The sequence below is a fragment of the Myotis lucifugus genome, unplaced genomic scaffold (assembly GCF_000147115.1).
Source record: "Myotis lucifugus unplaced genomic scaffold, Myoluc2.0 scaffold_41, whole genome shotgun sequence".
Lineage (NCBI taxonomy): Eukaryota > Metazoa > Chordata > Mammalia > Chiroptera > Vespertilionidae > Myotis > Myotis lucifugus.
This window is the reverse complement of record NW_005871089.1, coordinates 3,377,015-3,400,306: the sequence shown is the minus strand read 5'-3', so window position 1 is coordinate 3,400,306 and position 23,292 is coordinate 3,377,015. Positions and strand designations below refer to the sequence as shown.

The 23,292-nt window shown below is 38.1% G+C and overlaps 1 protein-coding gene across 1 annotated transcript in view; it reads right to left on the bottom strand.

The window, feature by feature from the left end:
- Positions 1 to 13,335: 13,335 nt before the first annotated feature.
- Positions 13,336 to 23,292, bottom strand: part of ARIH1 (ariadne RBR E3 ubiquitin protein ligase 1) — a 118,815-nt gene continuing 108,858 nt past the window's right edge. Inside the window, 3 exon segments of the mRNA XM_006087835.3 lie at positions 13,336 to 16,584; positions 17,769 to 17,881; positions 19,504 to 19,764. Coding sequence (XP_006087897.1) covers positions 16,500 to 16,584; positions 17,769 to 17,881; positions 19,504 to 19,764 — 459 coding nt within the window. The 3' untranslated portion in view covers positions 13,336 to 16,499.

Below are 23,292 nucleotides of genomic sequence, written 5' to 3'. Positions count from 1 at the left end.
GCTTTTATTATATAGGATACAAAATAGTATGCAAAGCTTCCATTCTCTGTATTATCTCAATCTGTTAAAATTTTGCTTCCCTACAATTGTCAACAGATAGGCTCAAATAAACTCACAAAAATTCTCTATAGGTTTGAATGTTTCTTACGTTGACACTTCCATTCTTGTTTATGCCCGAGTTTGCAAACCCACTGCTGATGGGGTGCATTTGAGCACAGTCTTGTTTTGGTTGGAAATATTTTTAAACGGATGAAAAAGTGTGGGGGGCGGGCTCTAGAGAAAGTAACTTCAGAGGGTGATCTGATCATAAATTGTTACTTGTGCAGGTCATGGTGGGTTAGTCACACCTCAGGCATATAACTTCTTTAGTGAAAGGTTTATCTTTGCCTTAAGCAAGCCCTGTCAATTGTTTCTGTGCACCTTTGAAATGATGCTTTTAAGAAGAGAGCAAATAACCTTAACTATCCTGTAATCTAATCCCCGACTTGCTTTCTCCCTTTATGTAATCTTCCTTTCCTTCTTAATTCCAAATGCATAAAAGAAGCTGCAAACTGTCATTCTGAGAATTTTCTGTCTGTTGAGATCTTGCTTCCAAGTGTATTCTGTTAAATATTTATAAAAATTTTCTACAACTTTGGAGGTTCTTACATGGACAAAAGTCAGATTTCACAAGAAAGCCAGAAACCTGGCCTCAGGATAAATAAAGAACTAATAATGGGCCACCATTCCTCCAATGCAGTAAAATAGGTCTGAAAACTATAGATAGGCCTTTGTTCACCTTTTTGCCAGTCCTCACTTCCAGCACACTTCAGCCATTTTACATTGCCTATCTGGCCTCTAGTATGGTGAATTAAATGCTTGGTCTTCCCACTGGATGACCGCAAATATGGGTGTGCTTTGGAGTCAGACATGAATTTTTGGATTTGACTATTGCATGATGTGAACCAGTCATTTCTTTTTTTTTCCTTTTTAATATTTTTATTGATTTTCAGGGAGAGAGGGAGAGAGAGAGAGAGAGAGAGAGAGAGAGAGAGAGAGAGAATGTTGATGTGAGAGCAAAACATCAATGGACTGCCTCCTGCACACCCCCCACTGGAGATCAAGCCCACAACTGGGGCATGTGCCCCAACTGGGAATCGAACTGGTGATATTTCATTACACAGGAAGACACCCAATCAACTGAGCCACACTGGCCAGAGCAAGTCATTTCTTGAGCATCATTCATTCCAGCCACTATGTGATGGACAAAACATAACAGGATCACTGTATCTGAAGAACAGACCTTTAGAGAGAAGTGAGGGATCAGACATTAAATAATAACAAAAGCAAAGTTTATGAAGAAACAGTTCACTAAATAAGAAACACAAATGGTTGTTAAGCATGTGAAAATATAACCTTGCAAGGAAGAAAACATGCAAATTAAAGTTTCCAAGAGATACTTTCCACCTCATACATTGACAAAGAACAAAAATTTTCAATGGCATAGTTGTAAGAAAGCATGCATTCATCATCTGAGGCTAATTGGTACATCCTTCATTGAGTGCAGTTGGCAATTACCAGAATTAAGCACACACACATCCTTTAACTCAATTAGCTCAATTCTAGGAATTTATTCTACAGGTAAAAATGTGGGAAATGACATTACATACAAAGTTGTTCAGTGCAGTATTGCTTGTAATAAACAAAGCCTAAAAAAAACAACCCAGATGCCCAATAATTGAGGTTAAATAAATTATCATAAGCCCATACTATATGGTACATGGAAAAGGAAGAGGCAACTATATACATATTGATATAGAAGAATTGTCAAGATATTAACAGGTAAAAACAAAGTACAGAAAAATGTATTAGTATTTGTGTTCATAAAAGAGAAGGCAAAAAACAAAGAGCAATATTATGTATATAATTACTTCTGTACTTAGAAAATATCTCTGGAAGGATATTCAAAGCCAGAGTGGTTACTTGTAAGGAGAACTGGATAATAGAGGGACAGGGAAGGGAAAAGGCTTTATACTTTGTGTGCAATTTGAATTTTTATGTATGTACTACCTCTTCCAATAATAGAGAAAATTTAAAAAGAACAACATCTATAACAATAAAGGATAATATGCTCATTAGACCAGACATCTTCCGGACGCCATTCCAGATGTCCTTCCTGACAAAGCCAGGGCCAGAGGGAAGCCGGCCTGCGTCCTGGAAGCCTGCAGGTGGCTGGAGGAGGGAGGCTGGGGTCCCGGGTGGCGGAGGGAAGCCGGTGCTGGCAGCCGGGGGAAGGAAGGCCTACTCTTGCACAAATTTTCATGCATCGGGCCTCTAGTAACTATATAATTACAATGGTAAATACTAAAGAAGGAGAAATATAGAGTAGTAAGAGCAAATAAAAGGGAGATTCAACCTAGACTTCTTTGGACAGGGAAACTTCTCTGGGTAAGAGATGCTTAAAATGAGACCTAAAAGATAAAGAATTAGTTTGGGGACTAAGGCTGAGAAAGTTAGCAGGCCAGGAAAGAATTCTAAGGCAAAGGAAGAGCTTGTGCAAAGGTCCTGAGGATGGAAAATTCTGGCCAGTTTGCAGCACAGAAAGACCAGTGTAGCTTGGGGGAAAGTGTTGGTGGCAATAGGCAGAGAGGTAAGGAAGACTACTTGTGCAGATCCACAGAGACCATGTGACCAATTTTATCCCAAGGACATTGGGAAGAGACTAGAGAATTTTGAGCAAGGAATGACATGGTCAGAATGAATATTTAGAGTTTGTGTTAGATAATAAGTAGAGAATGAATTGAGAGGGAGATAAGAATTGATAATCTAGGGGAGTCTAAAGGATACTACTAAGGAGATGATGAAGCAGTTTAATTTACTTGGACCAGAAAGAATGGGCAGGGGGAGTGAACAGAGTCTCAAGAAATTTAGGAGGTAAAACAAACCTTCTCTAGTGAAGAATTAGGTATGGGGAGTGAGGGAAAAGGAGATCGATATTACAAAAATATTACCAGATTTCTAACTTTCAAAACAATTGTATGGTCCGGCCAGTGTGGCTCAGTGGTTGAGCATTGAACTATGAACCAGGAGGTTACCAGTTTGATTCCCGGTCAGGACACATGCCCGGTTTGCATTCTCAATCCCTGGTTGGGGGCAATCAGGAGGCAGCCGATCAATGACTCTCTCTCATCAATGTTTCTCTCTCTCTCTATCCCTCTTCCTCTCTCTAAAATAAAAAAGGAACATATTTAAAAACACACAATTGGATGAATAGTACAGTCAATTACTGAAATGGGGAGCCTTAGGGAAGGTGTTGGTGGAAAGCTTATGAGCGTGCTTTTCAATATTATAAAATCTCCCTGAAAGGGATCCTGTGAGGAATGAATGACATTGTTTATGCCTATGTTATTAAATAGACGCTGTTATTATTATTATTACCATATGTTTTAAAATCTCTCCCTTGACCTTAGATTTTAAGAGAAAGAGAGCACTTTCTGTGCAATGGCTTTTTTTCATAAGAAAGCATGTTGGTTTCTCAAATTGCAATAACCAAACAATGTGCTTTAATTATATAGGTAATTAGAAAAATTTCCTAAAAAATAACATTTTCACAGAAAAATCCCAGAATGACATAGACAATGTTTCTTGTGTAACACATCAGTCTTCATTTCCCCTAGAAAACCTCTTTGGAAGTAACCTTGCTGTTTATCAGGATCATTTGAGTCACACAGCTGGATAAGGCATTGCAAATAAAATGGTAATTATCTTTTTCCCCCCATAGTAGGAGTCGAGAAAGCATGAGAGGAATTAGGCATTAGTAACTTTTTAACATCCTCAATATGTATATAAAGAAGTTACCATTGAGTTCTGACATTTTAAATATTTTAATATGTCATTCATAGTCTGACAGGGTCTACAGCCAGCTCTGTTCTGTTATACCTCTAGCACCTTATGCCTCCCCTTCCAAAACCCATACCGACAACTCCTGAGAGCCCAGCCAACACCTTGGGTAGCATTTTTAAGATAACATGAAGCTCTAGGGGCCTTCATGAAGCACTTAAAATATTCCTGATACTGCCCTGGCCGATTTGGCTCAGTGGATAGAGCGTTGGCCTGCGGACTGAAGGGTCCCGGGTTCAATTCCGGTCAAGGGCATGTACCTTGGTTCCAGGCACATCCCCAGTAGGGGGTGTGCAGGAGGCGGCTGATAGATGTTTCTATCTCATCGATGTTTCTAACTCTCCCTCTCCCTTCCTCTCTGTAAAAAATCAATAAAATATATATTTAAAAAATAATAAAATAAAAAATATTTCTGATACTATAGATATATTCAACAGTGAATGTGGGCAAAGACATATCTACTGCATTGTTTGTGAGGAAAAAAATACCAGGGTTTGTTTAAATAAACCAAAGTACATATATCCTAAGACATGTTTTGTAGTCTTTAAAAGATTTTTCAAGATGGTGAAATAGTTATATGAGAAAAGCAAAGTGTAGAATATACAGTATGCTTCTTTTTGTCTTAAAAAATTAAGAGGGAGATATTCACATGTTTACAAATAAAATTTTGAGAAGAAATTGGTAATATCTCTATAGAGGGAGTAGAAAGGAGTAGGGGACCTAGAATGAGGAGGTTACTTGCTTTTCATGGTTTAATATATTATCAAATTTAACTTTTTTATTATCCATGTATTTTAATTTAAGAAAAGTAATTGTTAAAATATGTTAATGAAACCATTTTTAAATTCCCATTCTGAAAATTCATTTCTGATTTGCTACATTTTAAATTAAATTTTTGTTAATCCTCACCCAAGGATATTTTCCCAGTTATTTTTAAAGAGAGTAGAAGGGAAGGGGGAGAGACAGAGAAAGAAACATTGATGTGAGAGAGACACATCAATTTGTTGCCTCCAGCATGTGCTCCAACCAGGGCTGGGGATTGAGCCTGCAACTGAGGCATGTGTCCTTGACCAGAATCAAACTCCGGACCTTTCAGTCCACGGGCCCACACTCTTATCCACTGAGCCAAATAGGCTAGGGCTGATTTAGATGAAAAAAATAATACAACTCCCACTCTAGCAAACAAAGGCCAGATTAGCTAGAAAAAAAAAATTAACTCAGAAAACTGAGGATATGAACCAAAATGAACCAATCTCTAGAAATGCTGAGTAGTCCTTCATAGACCCATGGCTACTCAAAGTTCTAGCTGAAAGGAATCCACTATACGGAGTAAAGAGAAATCCATTGAAATTTAACAAAAATTTAACAGCCTCATTAAGGTTGGTATGACATTATAATTTAGAGGACCCAAATTCACAGAAAAAGCTTGCACCCACCCACCCACCCACCTACCTTTTGGATTGTAACCAAATACAGTGAGGTAATAGATCAAAAGTGGAAAGGGGGTGGGTAACAGAAGAGTTGAGACAGGTCACCCCTGCCCATGAGTGAGTGGAGCCTCGCCCAAGGGCAAGATATCTTTTCAAAGTGAGGGGGCAAGGCAGGAATGCTGAGAAATCCATCTGAGGCACTCATGAAAGCTAAGAAGGGGCAGGAGAGCTGAGAGACCCATCCCCAGGCATTGTAGGCATTCATCCTCAAAAGACTAAGGGCAGGGCACATACAAGAGCTGAGAGAAATACCTCCCCACTCCTCTATCCCACTGACAAAAAAAAAAAAAAAAAGGAAACTTGGGAGCTAGGCTATAAAGCAGAGAGAGATCTGCCACATTTCCAAAAGCTGACAGTATGACTACAAAGCGGTCATATCTCTGACAACTTGCCAATGTCCAAAACCCAGGCCCTACTGAAGGGAAAGTTCCAATTCTGTCTCCAAAATATTTGAAGCTAGTGGTTAACTAAAGCTGCAATACAGCCCAGATATAGGTCAATTATACAAATTGACTGAGCTACAAAAGTGTCTGAAAGAAAAATGGACATGCCTTATTTTAAAGGTAAGTAAGCCCAGCCAGCGTGGTTGGGTTCAACCTACCTGGGAGTCATTGTTCTATTCCGGATTGCAGGCTCTATCCCCAGTGTCGGTATGCAAGAGGCAGCCAATCAATGATTCTCTCTCATCATTGATGTTTCTCTCTCCTCTCTCTCTCTCTCTCCCTTCCTAGAATAATATAAGCAGAACTAGAGATGACCCAGGTGTTGACTAAATTATCAGTTGGAATTGTTAAAATAACTTTGACTAAAATGCTAAAAAAAACCTTGTGGAAAATGTGGACAATATGCATGAAGAAATGGAAAATCTTAGCAGAAATATAACTATACAAATGCAATGAAATGCTAGAAATTAAAAATACAATATCAAAAATAATTCATTAGATAGGTTTAACAGAAAAGTATCAGGGAACTTGAGCACTGCTAAATGGAAAGTATCCAAATTGAAAACAAAAAAGAGAAAAGAATGGAAGAAAATCATCTGAGGTCTGTAGGATAATATAAAATCATCTAATATATGTGCAATTGGAATCCCAAAAGGAGAGGTGACAGAGTATGGAACAAAGATATTTGAAGAGATAATGGCCAGGAAATATCCAGTATTAATGAAAGACATCAATATAGATCCAAAAGATTTAGTAAACTTCACACAAAGGAAAATATACCTATACATATCATAGTCAATCAGCTGAAAACCAAAGATAAAGAGCAGATGTAACCTTGGGGAACAGAGGATTATAGATAAACAAACAAAACCTCTAGTACCCAGAATTCACAGAATAATAGCCACAATGGAAAAGACAATCCAATTTTAAAATGGGAAAAGACGTGAAAGACACTTCATGAAAGACATACAAATGTAAAATAAGCAGATGAAAAGTGATCATCATTAATCATCAGGGAAATGTAAATTAAAATCAGTTATTTCATACCCACAAAAATGGCTAATATAAAAGGCACTGACAATAGTAAACGTTGAAAAAGACATGGAGCAACTAGAACTCTCGTACTTCATTGTTGGGAGTATGAAATGGTAAAACCACTTTGAAGAACAGGATTGCAGTTGCTTAAAGTGTTATATGTACACTTACCATATGACTCAGCAATTTTATACTCAGGTATCCAAGAGAAATAAAAACATGTATCCATAAAACAAAAACAAAATCTTATGAGAATTTATATAGTAGTCTTATTCATAATTGCCCCAAACTGGAAACCTAAAAGTCCATCAATATGGGAACGGATAAACAAATTGTGGTATATTTATAAAATGAACTGCTACTCAGCAATAAATAATAATTTACCAATAGAGACAACATGGTTGTTTTTAAAGTATTATGTGAAAGGCGACAGATGCAAGACTACATATTATATGACTCCATTTATATGAAGTCCAAAATCAGACAAAATAAATTTTTAGTGATAATCAGCAAATGATCATTGGAGTAGGGAGGGGAGCAGGAATAATTTGAAAGATACACAAGATAACTTTCTAGATTAATGGGAATGTTCTATATCTTCTTTTGGGTGGTTATCACAAGGTTTGTACAGTTATCAAAATGTCAAACTGAACACTTAGGATGTGTGCATTTCACAATATATGTATTGATTTCTATATATTAAAATAAAGATGAGTGGAGGATTTCTATTTCAGGAGCATATTTCCCCAACCCCTTACTGATCTGTTCTCAGTGTGATCTTGGTTGGGCTCTAATCTGTTCAGGGCTAGGACCTTGATTCTGAAATTTATCTTAAAAAAGCACACAATCCAGCGTCCCGTTGAAACAGCATTTAGAAATCTGTGAAGCAATTTTATTTCCATTGGTTAGTGAGCAACAAATTTGACCATTATGTTAAGGCACTGACTTGTACTAGGTTGGATTTAACATGAATAGATTGAATGGTAACCTGCAAGCTAGTCAAAATAATGGAGTGAAAATTAATTCTTCAAAGGCATGTAGAACACTATCATTCTTCATTTAACCCATCCTCTGGTATTTGCTGCCATGACATTTACAATGCTCCAAACCAGTCACAGGATTTTTGAACACAAAAATCATTTCCTATTGAAAGCAGGCATCTTTTCCAAAGTTGGTGGACACTCAGATCATACCTCCTCCTTTGTTAGGAAACACTTTAATATTTGCCCAAGTTATATTGCACAAGTCAGGATCATATGGTAGGAATTTATACAAGCAAATCATTTTGTTCATACCAGAAGACCAGCAATCCTATCTAATAAAGAGCTGATATGCTAATTAGACCAAACAGCAGAGCGACCATCTGGATGACCTTCTGGATGAAGCTGGGGCTGCCAGGGCCTACCCTTGCACGAATTTCATGCATTGGGCCTCTAGTTAGGTTATAAATGACTTGAGAGCAGGTGCAAGAACTTACAATTTTAGAACATTCCATTGGAATGTCTACTAACTAGGTGGGAACACAGAGGTGCTTCACAAATGCTGGTTATCATTTTATGCTGCACTCCCTCTGAGAAAATGATGTGACCTGCAGAGGTGGAAATACATACAGGGAGTCTCCCTGTAAGAGGAAGCTGGGAAATGCCATCAATACTAGTGGTTTTGGATAGGGTCCTCAGAAAACTTAGGATGGAATCATGCTGTTTGTTCACTCCTCAGGAATCCCAACTTGGCCAATTGATCCCGGAGAGCCAGATCCTCACTGCACAAGCCCCAAACTCTCAATTCTAACAAACAGCCATTTAATGTGCACCGAAGTGGATTCTAGGACACTGCTTTGTTGTTATGCATACAGAAACCAATTTTAGCCATCAGAAGGAAATCTGTCTACTATAGAGAATTGGTTTTATAGTCTATAATCGCCTTCCAAATTTCCACCCCAAGTACTCCATGGCAAAAGGCATGCAGCTTAAAAAGACCAAACTTTTACACGTGTAGTCAGTGAGGAGGGACATACAAGTGCCAAATAAGACCAAGTCAGGAACTATTATTTTGTGCACAATATGAAGCCAATCATTAGCTCAAAATAGGAAAGATTGGCCTGCTGAAGAGGGTTTGGAAATATGGACTTGCTTCTTAACTGTCATTAAAATGCTAGGGTGGCTCTCAAATGTGAAGGAAAAGGCAGGTACAGTATCTGAGGTTAATAACATGTTTTTAACAGAAGAACCTTGGTGAGTCTCCAAGGCAATCTAAGGCTGTAAGTTCCCCCTAACCTATCTATGTAATTTTAGCAGATGCTGTTGGAAAGGCTGTTTGAGAATCAGCAGCTACAATGTCATGAAAAGAATACAGCATAGTGGTCCAAATGTGCTTCCAGTTCTGCCATTAACTGGCTGGGTGACCTTGGGCAATCCTAGTCTTGGTGTAGAAAACAAGGTTAAGAGCTTCAGACAAACCAACAGGCCCTTTTTTCACTGCTGTACCTCTAGTGTTTAGGATAGTGCCTGACAGCATGGGTGTTGACTGAAAGAATCTTCATTCTGACACAAAATGACCTCAGGGAAATTACTCACCTTCTTTAAGCTTCTATTTTATTTATAAAATGGAGATGGTATTTATTTCATGGGATTGTGAGTTTTTAAAAATATACATGAATCATTTAGTAAGAATAAGTTCATAATTATCTACTATATGGTATTCCTTACATTTATTTCATTTCAGGGCATTTTGCTTTTGTCAGACACCTTTTGTCGCCTGGCCTGTGTAGCTCAGTGGTTGCATGTCGACCTATGAACCAGGAGGTTACATTTTCATTCCCGGTCAGGGCACATGCCCAGGTTGTGGGCTCAATCCCCAGTCTCTCTCATCATTGATGTTTCTCTCTCTTCCTCTCTGAAATCAACAAAGACGTATTTTTAAAAAGGCACCTTTTGTGATGTGCAGCCAGCAAACCATTATCTCCAAGATCTACCGCCCAAACCACAGGGTTTAGCCCCAAAGACCCACATTTCTACCAACGAGCTGGTCCCAAGGCTTGCTTGGTTCTGTCTACATGTGTCTGGAACAGTTAACATGAAACACCTGGAGTTATGGGGTAGCTACAGGGAAAGCAAAGCTGTTAGAATGATGTGGATGTACCGATGACAATGCCAATTCAGGAGTTCAAAATGGCTTTCTAAGCATGTATGCATAACCCAAGGACACAGCCAATAGTGTGGTGAAGGCCTGGGGGTGGGGTGAGATGGAGGGGATCAATGGGGGAAGAGGGGAGATATCTGAAATAAATTTTTAAAAAAATAGGCAAAACAACTTTCTAGTTCGTGGATCCAATGTCATCCTGCCTTTGAGGGTCTATGAGACAGATCTGTCTCCTTATTTTTTGCCCAAGTTAGTATCAGTATGCTTATTTATAACTAGGCTTTGATTTCCTTTTTCCTTGATACAATATTCATGCAAAACAGACAATATAGCATGATAGAATGAACATAAGGAATTAAGGGAAGCATAACCCTGCCATATGTAACTTGAGGGACTGAATAGCCTGTGAACCTGTTTCTCATTTATGAAATAGGAGAACAATGCCAACTTTGTTATAGGGCTGTTTAGGAGAAAATGTATGTAAGGCATCTAACAAGAAGCACTCAACAAATTATAGCTCCTATTACTACCCTCATTTTACAAAAGGGAAAACTATGGCTGAAATATTGCTATCTTTCCACTATACCACACTGGCAATAAAAACAGGAAAATTCGGTCTTAATGGACAAGATCATCAAAATAAAGTAACAGTGAGAAACCTGTGGCTTACATGCTCTGACTTTGTGATTAAATGAAATTGTGCACTGACTTGACACAAAAAAGGGGCAGCTTTGCTCATAAGCATTCAACTGATTTGGTTCAGGCTATACTAATTTACTTCCCTAGGTAGATTTCTCTCCCTTGGGCAGAGAATATATTGCCTTTATGTGAACATTCTACTCTGCTTGGCTGTTTTACAGTTCTGGTTTTGTGAATTTCATTTTCTACAAGGTGAACCACTTACCAGAAAACTGACAAATTGGGCATTTCACACTAGATCCTTAGGAAGCACCATCCCACAAACCCCATTCAGTTAGGGCCTACAGTGTGGCCCTTTCCTGAGCTTGTGAATTTGCCACAAGTCTTACTGATTGTCCCTTATGTCCTAGGGTGCACAACCTATATTCTTGGAAACTACAGAAGTATCTTGGTCAATGGCCTCAATCAACTGTGTCTGCAGGTCTTACATTGCATTGTACCATAATCAGGGATGGGAATGGGGGAGGGGCCCTCAGGTATGTTATTTTGTTCGATTTTTTTTCAGCCCCCCTCCCCGCCCCCACAGTGGCTCAGCAGAGCACTGCCTATTTTGTTCTCTTGAATCTTCTCAGTGATTCCAATGTGTCAGATGGACAGTGACATAAGTTGCAAGCCAAGACTAACAGAAGTTGAAAAATGGTATGGCCCAAGTGCAGTTTTGTTTTGTTTTTAACCCACATTTAAGAATATTGTAAATCAGTTACCAACATTTCAAAATTGAATTAACAAAAAGTATATTTTACAGGTTCCTAATCAGAGCCCATTTGGCTGAGGAGTCTACTAAAATATATAGCTGGCTCTTGTCAACATCTGAGTTTGAGACTCCTGAATTCATGTGGCAATAAAGTTGTTTTTGATATTGTTGTAGCTGCTACATATCAATGTGTGATTGATTTATATAGTAATTGGCCCCTACCCTAAATGGCCTAAAATGCTTATCTATGGTTTAATCATAATCTGAAAACTGCCTTTCAAAAGAATCTATTTTCCCCCACCCTAAATGCTACTGACTAGAGAAAGATTAACAGTTGTCTTGAAAACTAGATTTAATTTGACAAAAAAGCAAAATGGTAAAAGTCATCTTACTATTTACTCTTACAGTAAGCACAATTTGATTAGTTCCAGTTGAGGCCTTCCAAGTTAGTTATTTCATCTTGGGTAATTATGAGAAGAAAATTCTATAAAACCAGAAATATACCAAAGAAATCTGAAAAAAAAAAAAAAAAAATCTGGAGGGCCCACACTTTTTTCTGTTTCCAAAGGAGCCAAGATTTCCCCAAAATGCTCACTACTTATAATCTTAAAGCTCCTCAGGAGAAATGCTGAGAATAGATAACAGCTGTTCTGTTTTACCAGTTACAAAAAAATTCTGTAACAAGTTCCAGATGACTATTCAAAATTCTTTACATTGGAAATTCATTTGAACAAATAACTAGACCAACAACTACAAATTACTTGGCCACTATTTATCAAATCAAATGATGCCGAACCACTTACTCAACTACCTCATGTGACAATCTTCTCATGAGGATTGTCCCAATCAGCAAGATGGGAAGGACTATTCATCTATGCATGCCTCGTTTCTTTGGGCAAAACAGAGCCACATTAGTTGCAAACTGCAACAAATTAAAGATCAGAGATAGTATATAGCATTCCTCTAACAGCAGCAGCAACAGATATTTATACATATATTTTTACACACACACACACAGAGAGCCAGAGACAGAGAGACAGAGAGAGAGAGAGAGTGTCAGTCTTTGATGTGGTTTAATAGCACACCACTAGAACCAAGACCAAGAACCCCCTTTCCTGGTACTGATTGCTAGTTAGGTCATTCTGAGACCAGATTAAGAAAATGTGATGCAAAGATGTAATACAAAATACAATATTGACCAAATCCCAGATAGAAGAAATTTGTGAAATCTTGAACAAGGTACTTAAATCTTAGTGAGCCTTATTTTCTTCTTTTGTAAAAAAGCAATTCCTAACCCAGTTGCTTTACATAAATTAAAGTGCTTTGAAGATAAAGTGATAAACTCTCATAATTACAGATCCAAATAAGACCAAATTAAATTGTCCTAAAATCTGGACTTGGCTAGAATATCAATGACAAAGATCTCCAACCCAGGACCTTCTTTAAGACAACTCTCTCCATCCCTGTGGAGATATCAGCTTCGAAGAGTGAGCTCAATGGAAATAATGAGTTTTGAGGTTGAGAATAACTTTTAAAATATTTTATCTTTAAAAAACTGACAAAGATATACTAAGCATCTACTATGTATCACTGTTACAACACAAACAGCAATCTAAATTCAATGTTTAAGACAAAGAAATTGGAAAGCTTTCAGAAAATGCTCTGAAAGCTTCATTAACCAAGTTAATTGTTGGGGATGGTCTCATTCACAGTTCCTTGCAAAGAAACTAAACCAAATCTTAACATTATATTAAGTAGGAACAGTGAATAAGGCACATAATACAGGTGATGGTTAGACTAATGGTCTCATTCACAGTTCCTTGCAAAGAAACTAAACCAAATCTTAACATTATATTAAGTAGGAACAGTGAATAAGGCACATAATACAGGTGATGGTTAGACCACCAGTATATCCTTTTTTAACTATAAAAATAAACATAAGTAACTAATGGAATAACAAAATAAAAGTTTTATTTTATTAGAATTAGGAATGTTCTTTCCCTCTGGGCAACCCGAACAGTCCAGTTACAATGAAAAGCTAAGAACAGTTATTTCTACAGCACAGGATGCCTATGCACAAAATTACAGGGTTAGGAGCATTTAAATCAATTTAGCGATCTGATTGTCTCACCAACCCACCCCTCCCATTTTCCAAGTGCTCTAAACCCAGGATTTGCAACTAAAAGACTTGGTTACATTGAGTTCTTTTCTCCCTGGTACTAAATTTCAGTTTCTAATCATGGCTGAATCACATTTCACACTGCAGATTCAACCATTTCAAATCAAGTCAGTCAGTCTTGGATCTGTTATATGTGTTTATGTATACACGGGTATTTAATATATATTTTTAAACACACATAAAACACATACAATCTGGGTTGCAGCAAATTATACAGAATTTAGTCTGATATTATACGCTACTCAGTTTTACCACTGTGGTTTGTGTCCTGAGCTTTGGATCAAAATTTTGTTGTAAATCATTTCAAGTACATCTACTACTCAATAAACTGTTCAAATGAAGCATGCACTTTTCAAGAGACAATGTAACTGTCCTCAATAAGACAGCGAGACCCTGGTGCTTACCATGAATAGAGCCCTCTTGATAGAAAGATTCAGATAAGAGAAATGGGGAAGCTGTCATACACTATGGCTTGCCTATATCCCATCTGGGGTAAAAGAAGCTACTAAAAATGAAAGCAATTAACTCAGGAAATACTGTCAAATATGGAGATAGTTGTTAAAAGATTGGAAGTAGAAAAGGCCAGTTTACCTTGATCTATAACTGCAATACCCTCAGATCATATGCCAACACTGAAACTAGAAAGCATCTCTAAAAAGCACTGTTCCTCCATGGGTAGGGGCTGATATTATGAAGTGCACAGTTTTTAGGTACTTGCAAGGGGAGCATGTAATGACACTCAAACCTAGATACTGCAGTTACCTGGTTAAGATTTTTTTTTTAAAAAACATCACATATACACAAAACATTTTGATTAAGGAAGCCACATATATCTAGATAGCAACTCTGGCTGCTTTTCAGGTACCAGGGAAAGGAACTTATTCAAGCTTGCTTTAAAAATTTTTTTCCTTAGTTTGATAAATGCTTTTTAAGATTGATGCAGTCATTTAAAATAAAATTAAATGGGTGATGGGGGAAGAAAGGACATTGAAGAAGCAGACACTGAATTCAGAATTGCACCTGAGGTGGCAAGGGAGAGAGGATTAAAGGTACAAGTAAAGTTGATTCTAAAGCGACAAGTGGTTTAAGGAAGCAGCGTAATGTACTCAGCAAACATTCACTAATTTTTGATGGGATAAGAACAGTTGCAAGTACATTTCATGTAACAACCTTTTCTAAAAGGAAAAGTGGGTTGATTCAGCAAAGCCTAACTTAGGCAAAAGGCCAGAGGAAAGTGAACCTACTTCCCAATGGAGTAATAAGATGTACAATGCAAGAGCAGACAAAGTTGCCTCACAAATGGTAAACATTCCCTAGGTGCAAGACATTTAAAGGAAGACAAAGAGGTCCTCAATCCAAATTGGTTCACTCTGCACTCCTGAATAAAACTAACAAATTTAGCTAGGGATGCTGACCTGTTGAAAATACCACAGCCAGAATGGCCTAAACAGGTATGTAATTAATAAAACCACCACCATCCTTTACTTTTAACATAGATCTTAGTAGAAATTTCATTAAAATGGACATCACAGCTAAAATGCATTATTAATTTTCCTATCTGTTGGCAACAGAAAAGAAGCAGTCAGTGATTTCTGTTTAAATGCACTAGATGGGAATATCATGTTCTACGGGTGTTTGCCTTCAAACTGAACCCACAGCAACACACACAAGCAATTTTAGTATCTGCCATTTTAAATTCACAATCTGAAACTAAGTGAATGACTATTTATTTATATTTATAGCAAAAACATTCTATTTGACATCCTATTGTAAAGAAAGGGTGAGAGAAGAGCCATAATGAAAATCTTAAAAGGCTCAAAAGCAGCAATTAAAGAGGGGAAAATGAAATGTTTCCTTTGGATGAACAGGGAGCCTAGGAAGCTTTCACTGGTGTGCATGACATGAGGCCAGGAAGGGGAATGGGTATTCCTTGAACTGTAGCAACTAAGCTCCCTGTTGCAGCCCTTATCAAGCCACAGCATTGTCAGAGCTTGACCTCCTTGGCCCCGATCAAGCACTTGGAATTCAAGGCATGAGGCCCATGGCCAGCAACAGACATACCAAAACCAGAAAGGGCAAAGTAATCTCAGGAGAGGAAAAATCAGAGCTCTTATGCCTTCCAGAGGTGCCAAACCAACAGATTTTTTATCCCAACGTCCAACCCTGAAAAGATAAGCAAACTGAGAAAAAAATAAAAAAAGAAATAAAAAAAGCACAGCAAATAGACATAATCTTGAAGATTTTTAAAGAATAAATATTTTTTTTGTAATTAAACATTATGCAAACACGTGCCACGCTTGCTTTGTCCATGCATATGCGCTATATACAAATTTGAAAAATACTGTGTTGTCCTCTTGTTTTAAAAGTCATATACAAAGTTTTTTTTTGTTTTGTTTTTTTGTTTAATTCCTCCTGTTGCCTATCCCCTTCCCACCCCAAGAATTTTCTTTACAAGGAACTAATCATCATTCACTCATTACTTTGGGGTATGAGAGAAAGAGCGTCAGTCTCTGAGTGTGGGTGTATTTGTATGTGTAGGGGATGAAAGGGAAGAGGTTCTTTACCAAAGTACAACAAAAAGACCGGCTGGGCATGAAAAGCAGTGTCAAATTTTAACTGTAATACACTCAGGAAAAAAAGAAAGAAAAAGGAGTCAGCTTTGAGAATGAAGCTACACGTTAAAGTTGGAGGGCTTTCAGTGTGGTTGTCACACTTTTGTTGGCGGCCTAGAATACTGTTGTACAATGGTTTATCTACCTTTTTTTATTACAATATAATTTACTTAAATTTTCCTTTAACAAAACAGAATTCTGGTACTATAGACCAGCAGTGTCAGAATGGGCTTAGTGCCTCTTAGTTTGTGTTTGTTTTGTTTGTTTAAATTGCATGAACACTCTAGATGGTAAAGTTTTCAGAGTTCATTTTATGCAGGGCCACTCTCAGTCCTCAATGTACTCCCACAGATCTTTTTCATAGCCTTCATGCACATGCTGTAACAAAACCCTTCGTCGACTCTCACAGTATCTATAATCAAAGGAAAAAGAAAATGTTGTCAGCCTCCAGTAATTAAACAACAACAAAAAAAACATTTACTTATTCTTTAGGGCACCCCTACATATTATCAAACTTAGAACAGGAGAGCACCGTTTTTAGTAGCACATTTTCAGGTCTAGATGTAAAGACACAATAAACTATTTCTAATTTAAAAAAGGTATTTTTTAAAAGCCACGATTCCCAGTTTGGGGAATTAATTTTAAAGCAATAAAATGTTAAAAATTCCTAAGGACATTATAAACCATCTGATTCAATCCTGTCATTCTACCTAGAAGTAAATTTCAGGAAAAAGTAATTTTAAGGGTTATTTTTTTCACACCTATAAAATCTTTGTTAACTGTGAAATTACCATAAACACAATGTAGTAGGCTAAAAATATTATTTAGGACTAAATCTCCAAATTCCCAGGGTTCTACTACTATTAAAAAGATACTGCTAGCCCTAGCTGGTTTGGCTCAGTGGATAGAGCATTGAGGGTCCCAGGTTTGATTCCAGTCAAGGGCACATGCCTGGGTTGCAGGCTTGATCCCCAGTGTGGGGCGTGCAGGAGGCAGCTGATCAATGATTCTCTCTCATCAATGATGTTTCTCTCTCTAGACTCTCCCTCTCCTTTCCTTTCTGAAATCGATAGTAATAAAAAAAGATACTGCTATTTGCCAGGAAACAACTTTGGCGTGGGGGTGGGGTGGGGCGAGGTGGGAAACTCCATGTAGAGAAAGCAAACATTTTATATTTTTAGCTTAAGAGTAGCATATCATGAAATACCATCTACCCCTGGGACAAAGTAAATCTCTCCTTAGGGGGAAAAAAATCTAATAAAAACTCTAAAGAAAGCCTGGGTAGTTCACTTGTCAGCAGCCATGATCCTCAGGATCCCCAGGATATGACCTGCTAATCTCACCACTCATCCTAATGGCCACTTGCCCTTTTCAAAGTTTTCCTTGCAGGGCAGCAAATAAGTAAATAAAGTTGAAAGGAAGAAGCCAAATCTGCAATTTGTTGCCCAAAGGACAGAAGTAATCTATGAGAAACAACAGCAGCTCAATTACACTGGAAACTAAACCCTAGTTTCACTATCACCTAACTTCACCGTTAAGGCATACCAGACTACCAATGGCAGAATCTTTTGCTCAAAAAATATTAAAATATCTCACCTGTACTTATCTTGTACTTTCTGCTTTATATCCTGTAGAGAATCTTGGGAAATATCTCGTTCAAGGTAGCCTGAAAGCACCTCTGTGGCATTCTCTAGATCTGCTTGGTTATTCTGCAAGAGGAGGAAAAATATATAGTAAATTTTGGCTTCAAAAGAAAGCTGAAAATCAGAAACACCAATCAGAAAGGATATATACACCCCTATGTTCACAGCACCACAATTTACCATAGCTAAGATTTGAAAACAGCCTAAGTGCCCGTCAGCAGATGAGTGGATTAAAAAACTGTGGTACATCTACACAATGGAATACTATGCTGCTGTAAAAGAGAAAGAACTCTTACCATTCACAACAGCATGGATGGACCTGGAGAACATTATGCTAAGTGAAATAAGCCAGTTGGAGAAAGATAAATATCACATGACCTCACTCAACATAAACAACATAAACTGATGAACAAAAATAGATCCAGAGATAGAGAATCGAGCAGACTGTCAAACCTCAGAGGGAAAGCAGGAGAGGGTGAGGGTGGTGGTGATTGTAAGAGACCAACTAAAGTACTTGTATGCATGCATATAAGCATAACCAATGGACACAGATACTACAGGGGTGAGGGTATGTGCTTGGGGAGGGGGAGAGGTCAATGGGGGAAAAAGGAGACATATGTAATACTTTAAAGAATAAAGAATTAAAGGACAATAAAGAAATAAAGAAAGAAAACTGAAAGATAAACCATCTCAGCTTCTTCCTTGCCTATTGACTGCTTTCAACACAGATTCCATAATTTTCACAGGTGATTTTAACTGCATCTGTAAAGCTCTTTATTGCTTTTACCTCTAACAATTTGTTCTATCTTTTCAAAGACAATTGGTTAAATGTTAAAATAACTAAAGATTTACCCATTACCTCTGAAAGAATATTAAGGACGATTTGAAATTACTTAAAAAAGTCTCTAGGAATCTTCTAGTTCTGAGAACTGCTATTTGCTAAAACTAAAAGGGAAACTTGAGGAATAAATAGAAACCCATTCTCGCTTATGTCTGGCTGCACCTACTTCTTATAAGAGAATGCTGTATGGGAGATTAAAATCTTATTATCTCTTACTACTATGGCTAGTTCTATACATTTACCCATCTAAAGACTCATCTGCTAGTCAATGTTACTGTCTAGTCATCTATCAACACTAATGTTTCTTGCATCAATTTTAAATGAACTTATCTTCTTGAAAATCTTTTACTGTTTAAAGCCTCATTAGGTCATTACATAACCACCATATTAACTTCTAATACCACATATTAGTTTTGCCCGAAAAAAGACTTTTATTGAGAACTATGACATACCAGGTGCTATATAAGTAATCTACATGGGTTGTCTCACTTAAACCTTATATATAACATCTTAGAAAAGTATTAACTCCATTTTAAAACAAATATAGAAGAGGTTAAGTAATCTGTTCCAAGTCAACAGAGCTAATAAGTAATGAAGTCAAGATTCAAGTTCAGGGCTGACTCCAGAGTCTGCACAATTAATAGCTAGGTGGCTAACACACATCAATTTGCATGTAGTTTAGGACAAGAAATTTAATTTTTTTTGTGCTTTCCCAATAAATACATTTTTAATCTACACTTTTTGAGCAGATAGGAACCTTTAAAACTTTTTATATATTTATCTATGAAAGACCAAACAGTCCTATGACACAAGGTGGGTCCTTTTCCCACTCAGTAACTATTCTTACCTCAAAAATAATGGACTGGTTATTCTTTTTGAGGTAGAAAGCGAAGACGTAAGTGTACATGAGTGTGGCACGACACTGGCAGAGGACATCAACTGCCTTCTTCAGGAACTGCACCTCAATCCAGGACATATTGTGCTGTTGCATCTCTTCCATTTTCTGCTTCACCTGAGCATACAGTTTGTGCTCAAAGCGTAGACTCTGCATGTGGTTCATATAGCGATTACAGTAGAACAGGTACCTCTGCAGAGCTGCCCTAGATCGCTGGCGCACAAGAAAAATTAAGGTTACATAATTACAACAAATGTATTATATATAACCAAAAGCTGATAATCACATTTACTGATGAAAGTATAGGATTTTGGCTAAAATTAGGAAAACAGGCATTTACTGCTAGCTTTGCTCTGAATGTCTCATAGCTGTACTTTCTAATATTGCAGCCACTAGAAACATGTGACTATTTAAATTAAAATTAAAAATTCAGTTCTTTAGTACTCAATAGCCACACATGGTCAGTGGCTACTGGATTGGACAGTGATAATAAAGCACATTTTCGTCATTACAGAAAGTTCTATGGAATATCACCGTTTTACAGTGTGCAATAAAATATAAAATAAGCAAGAAACATCAATATTTTGAAGTAGAAAACAGAGAGGCATCCCTGGCCAGGTAGCTCAATTGGTTAAGTGACATCCCTATCCGCAAAAGTTGCGGGTTCCATCTCTGGTCAGAATCAACCAATGAATGCATAAATAAGTGGAACAACAAATTGATGTTTCTCTCTTTCTCCCTTCCCCTCTCTTTCTAACATCAATTTTTTTTTTTTTTAAATTAGAAAACAGAGAAGCAACCAGACACCTTATAGCTCCTGACATACTGTAAAACAGCTAAGAGTTTTAGGTCCTTTCCACACCACCTTCCTCCCCAAACTGAGACTGAATTCAAGTATCTGGAATTAACCATCACCTTCAGGAAATACAGGGATATAAGAACCTATTAAATGACACCAGAGAGCTGCAATCAACACAATAGAGAATATGGAAAATTCTATAAGGCAAAATAACTTAGTTTCCCCTACCAATACTGGCAAGGAGAGAGAGAAAAAAAAAAGAAAAAAAAGAAAAGGAAGGATTTAAAGATTAGAGGAGACTCAAGAGATATCAATCAAATCCATTTTGTGAATTATGATTTGAAGCAAATATTTAAAAAATTTATGAGATAAATGGGGACATTTGAACACTGGAGAGTTGACGATATTAACAAAGTATTGCTTTCAAACTATATATAGTATAATTTTTTTAAAATATATATTTTATTGATTTCTTTACAGAGAGGAAGGGAGAGAGATAGAGAGTTAGAAACATCGATGAGAGAGAAACATTGATCAGCTGCCTCCTGCACATCTCCCACTGGGGATGTGCCCGCAACCCAGGTACATGCCCTTGACCGGAATCGAACCTGGGACCTTTCAGTCTGCAGGCCGACGCTCTATCCACTGAGCCAAACTGGTTCTGGCTATATATAGTATAATTTAAACATAATATGTTATAATCCTATCTAATAAAAGACAAAAAGGTAATTGACCGTACCTTCGCTAAGCTTCCCATAGGCTAATCAGGGCGATATGCAAATTAACTGCCAACTAAGATGGCGGCTGGCAGGCACACAGCTGAAGTGAGCAGGAGGCTTGCTTGCTCCAGTGATGGAGGAAGCCAAGGTTCCCCACCTGCCGCGGCCCGGCTCTGAGCTCCGTAAGCAACAAAGTTTCAATTATAGAAGCTAAACAAACCCCAGATACCTGCTTTCAGCAGGCCATGGCCTCAGAGCTGGGAGCGAGCAGGAGCTGGCTCTCAGCTCCAGTGACGGCAACAAAGTTTCACTTATAGAAGGTAAACAAACCCCAGATACCTGCTTTCAGCAAGCCATGGCCTCAGAGCTGGGAGCGAGCAGGAGCTGGCTCTCAGCTCCAGTGACAGCAACAAAGTTTCAATTATAGAAGGTAAATAAATCCCATAATAAAAAAAAAAAAAAAAAAAGGAGAGGCTGGGAGCTTCAGTCGCCGGCCAGCCTGAAAACGGCCCTCAGCCCCTCACCCAGACTGGCCAGGCACCCCAGAAGGGACCCCCACCCTGAAGGGGGTGTGACCAGCTGCAAACAGCCATCAGCCCCTCACCCAGGCTGGCCAGGCACCCAAGCGGGACCCCCACCCTGATCCAGGACACCCTTCAGGGCAAACCAGCCGGCCCCCACCCATGCACCAGGCCTCTATCCTATATAGTAAAAGGGTAATATGCAAACTGACCCTAACAGCAGAAAGACTGGGAATGACTGGTCACTATGACACACACTGACCACCAGGGGGCAGATGCTCAATGCAGGAGCTGCCCTCTGGTGGTCAGTGCGCTCCCACATGGGGGAGCTCTGCACAGCTACAAGCCAGGCTGATGGCTGCCAGTACAGTGGTGGTGGTGGGAGCGTCTCCTGCCTCCTCAGCAGCGCTAAGGATGTCCGACTGCAGCTGAGGTCTGCTCCCCGCTGGCAAGTGGACATCCCCCGAGGGCTGCCGGGCTGCCAGAGGGATGTCTGATTGCCAGCTTAGGCCCAATCCCCCGGGGGAGCAGGCCTAAGCCAGCAGGTGGTCATCCCCCGAGGGGTCCCAGACTGCAAGAGGACACAGGCCGGGCTGAGGGACCCCCCCCCCGCCCAGGGCACAAATTTTTGTGCACCGGGCCTCTAGTATATAATAACTATATATACAAACAATATTGGTATTGCAGTTACAGTAAAAAAAATTTTAAATCAGATGAAGTATTACCAAAGAAACAATGTAATATCTGGTCTAGAGTTGCTTTATATTATTTATCACACTGCAAAAATAATTTACATAGGACGCTTCCATTACACTGTACTTCTCCAGAGGAGCCAGAATTTTTAAAAGTAATCTTAGCATGGCTCAGTGGTTGAGCATTGACCTATGAACCAGGACATAGTTTGATTCAAATTCAGGGCACATGCCTGGGTTGCAGGCTCGATCCCCCACCCCGGGATTGGGAGGTGGGGGGAGGGAGGGCATATAGGAGGCAGCCGATCAATGATTCTCTCTCATCATTAATGTTTCTATCTATCTCTCCTTCTCCTTTCCTCTTTAAAATCAATAAAAATATATTTTAAAATAAATAAAATAATAAAAATAATCTTATTATGTGTACCTAATATGTAGAAAATGATTATAATAAATGCTTATTAAATGCTACCACTATGAAAGGGTTTCTTACCAGATACATATTTCTTTTCTTTTACCATCACCTTCTCTCTCTTCCTCTCCTCATGCCTTAAAGCTAATAAACAGCACAGACACTACTAACATGATCTAGTATCACACAACATTGAAACATCTCAAAAAAATCTATACAAGCCATGTTACTTCAAGAGTCAGGTAGGTATCAAAAACCAATGCTTACACACTGAAAAATTATGCCAATTACATCCAATCATTATTTAAAATATTGTTATTATTTATCTTAATAATATAAAAATTACAGCAACTATATGTAAAAATATATACGTGAAAAATAATTTGGCTGGCATTTTATCTCCCCCAAAGCACTAATATTTTCAAGCCTGTCAAATTCCTAAGATGAAACAGAAAACCTAAATTGCCATATTAAAACGTATAGGACTTGATTTAATATGACCAACAATTCTAAAACAGCTTATTAATATAGGTCTAAAATTTAACATGAAAGAAAATCCATACCATCACTGCAAATAAAACCAATTTAAAAAAATATA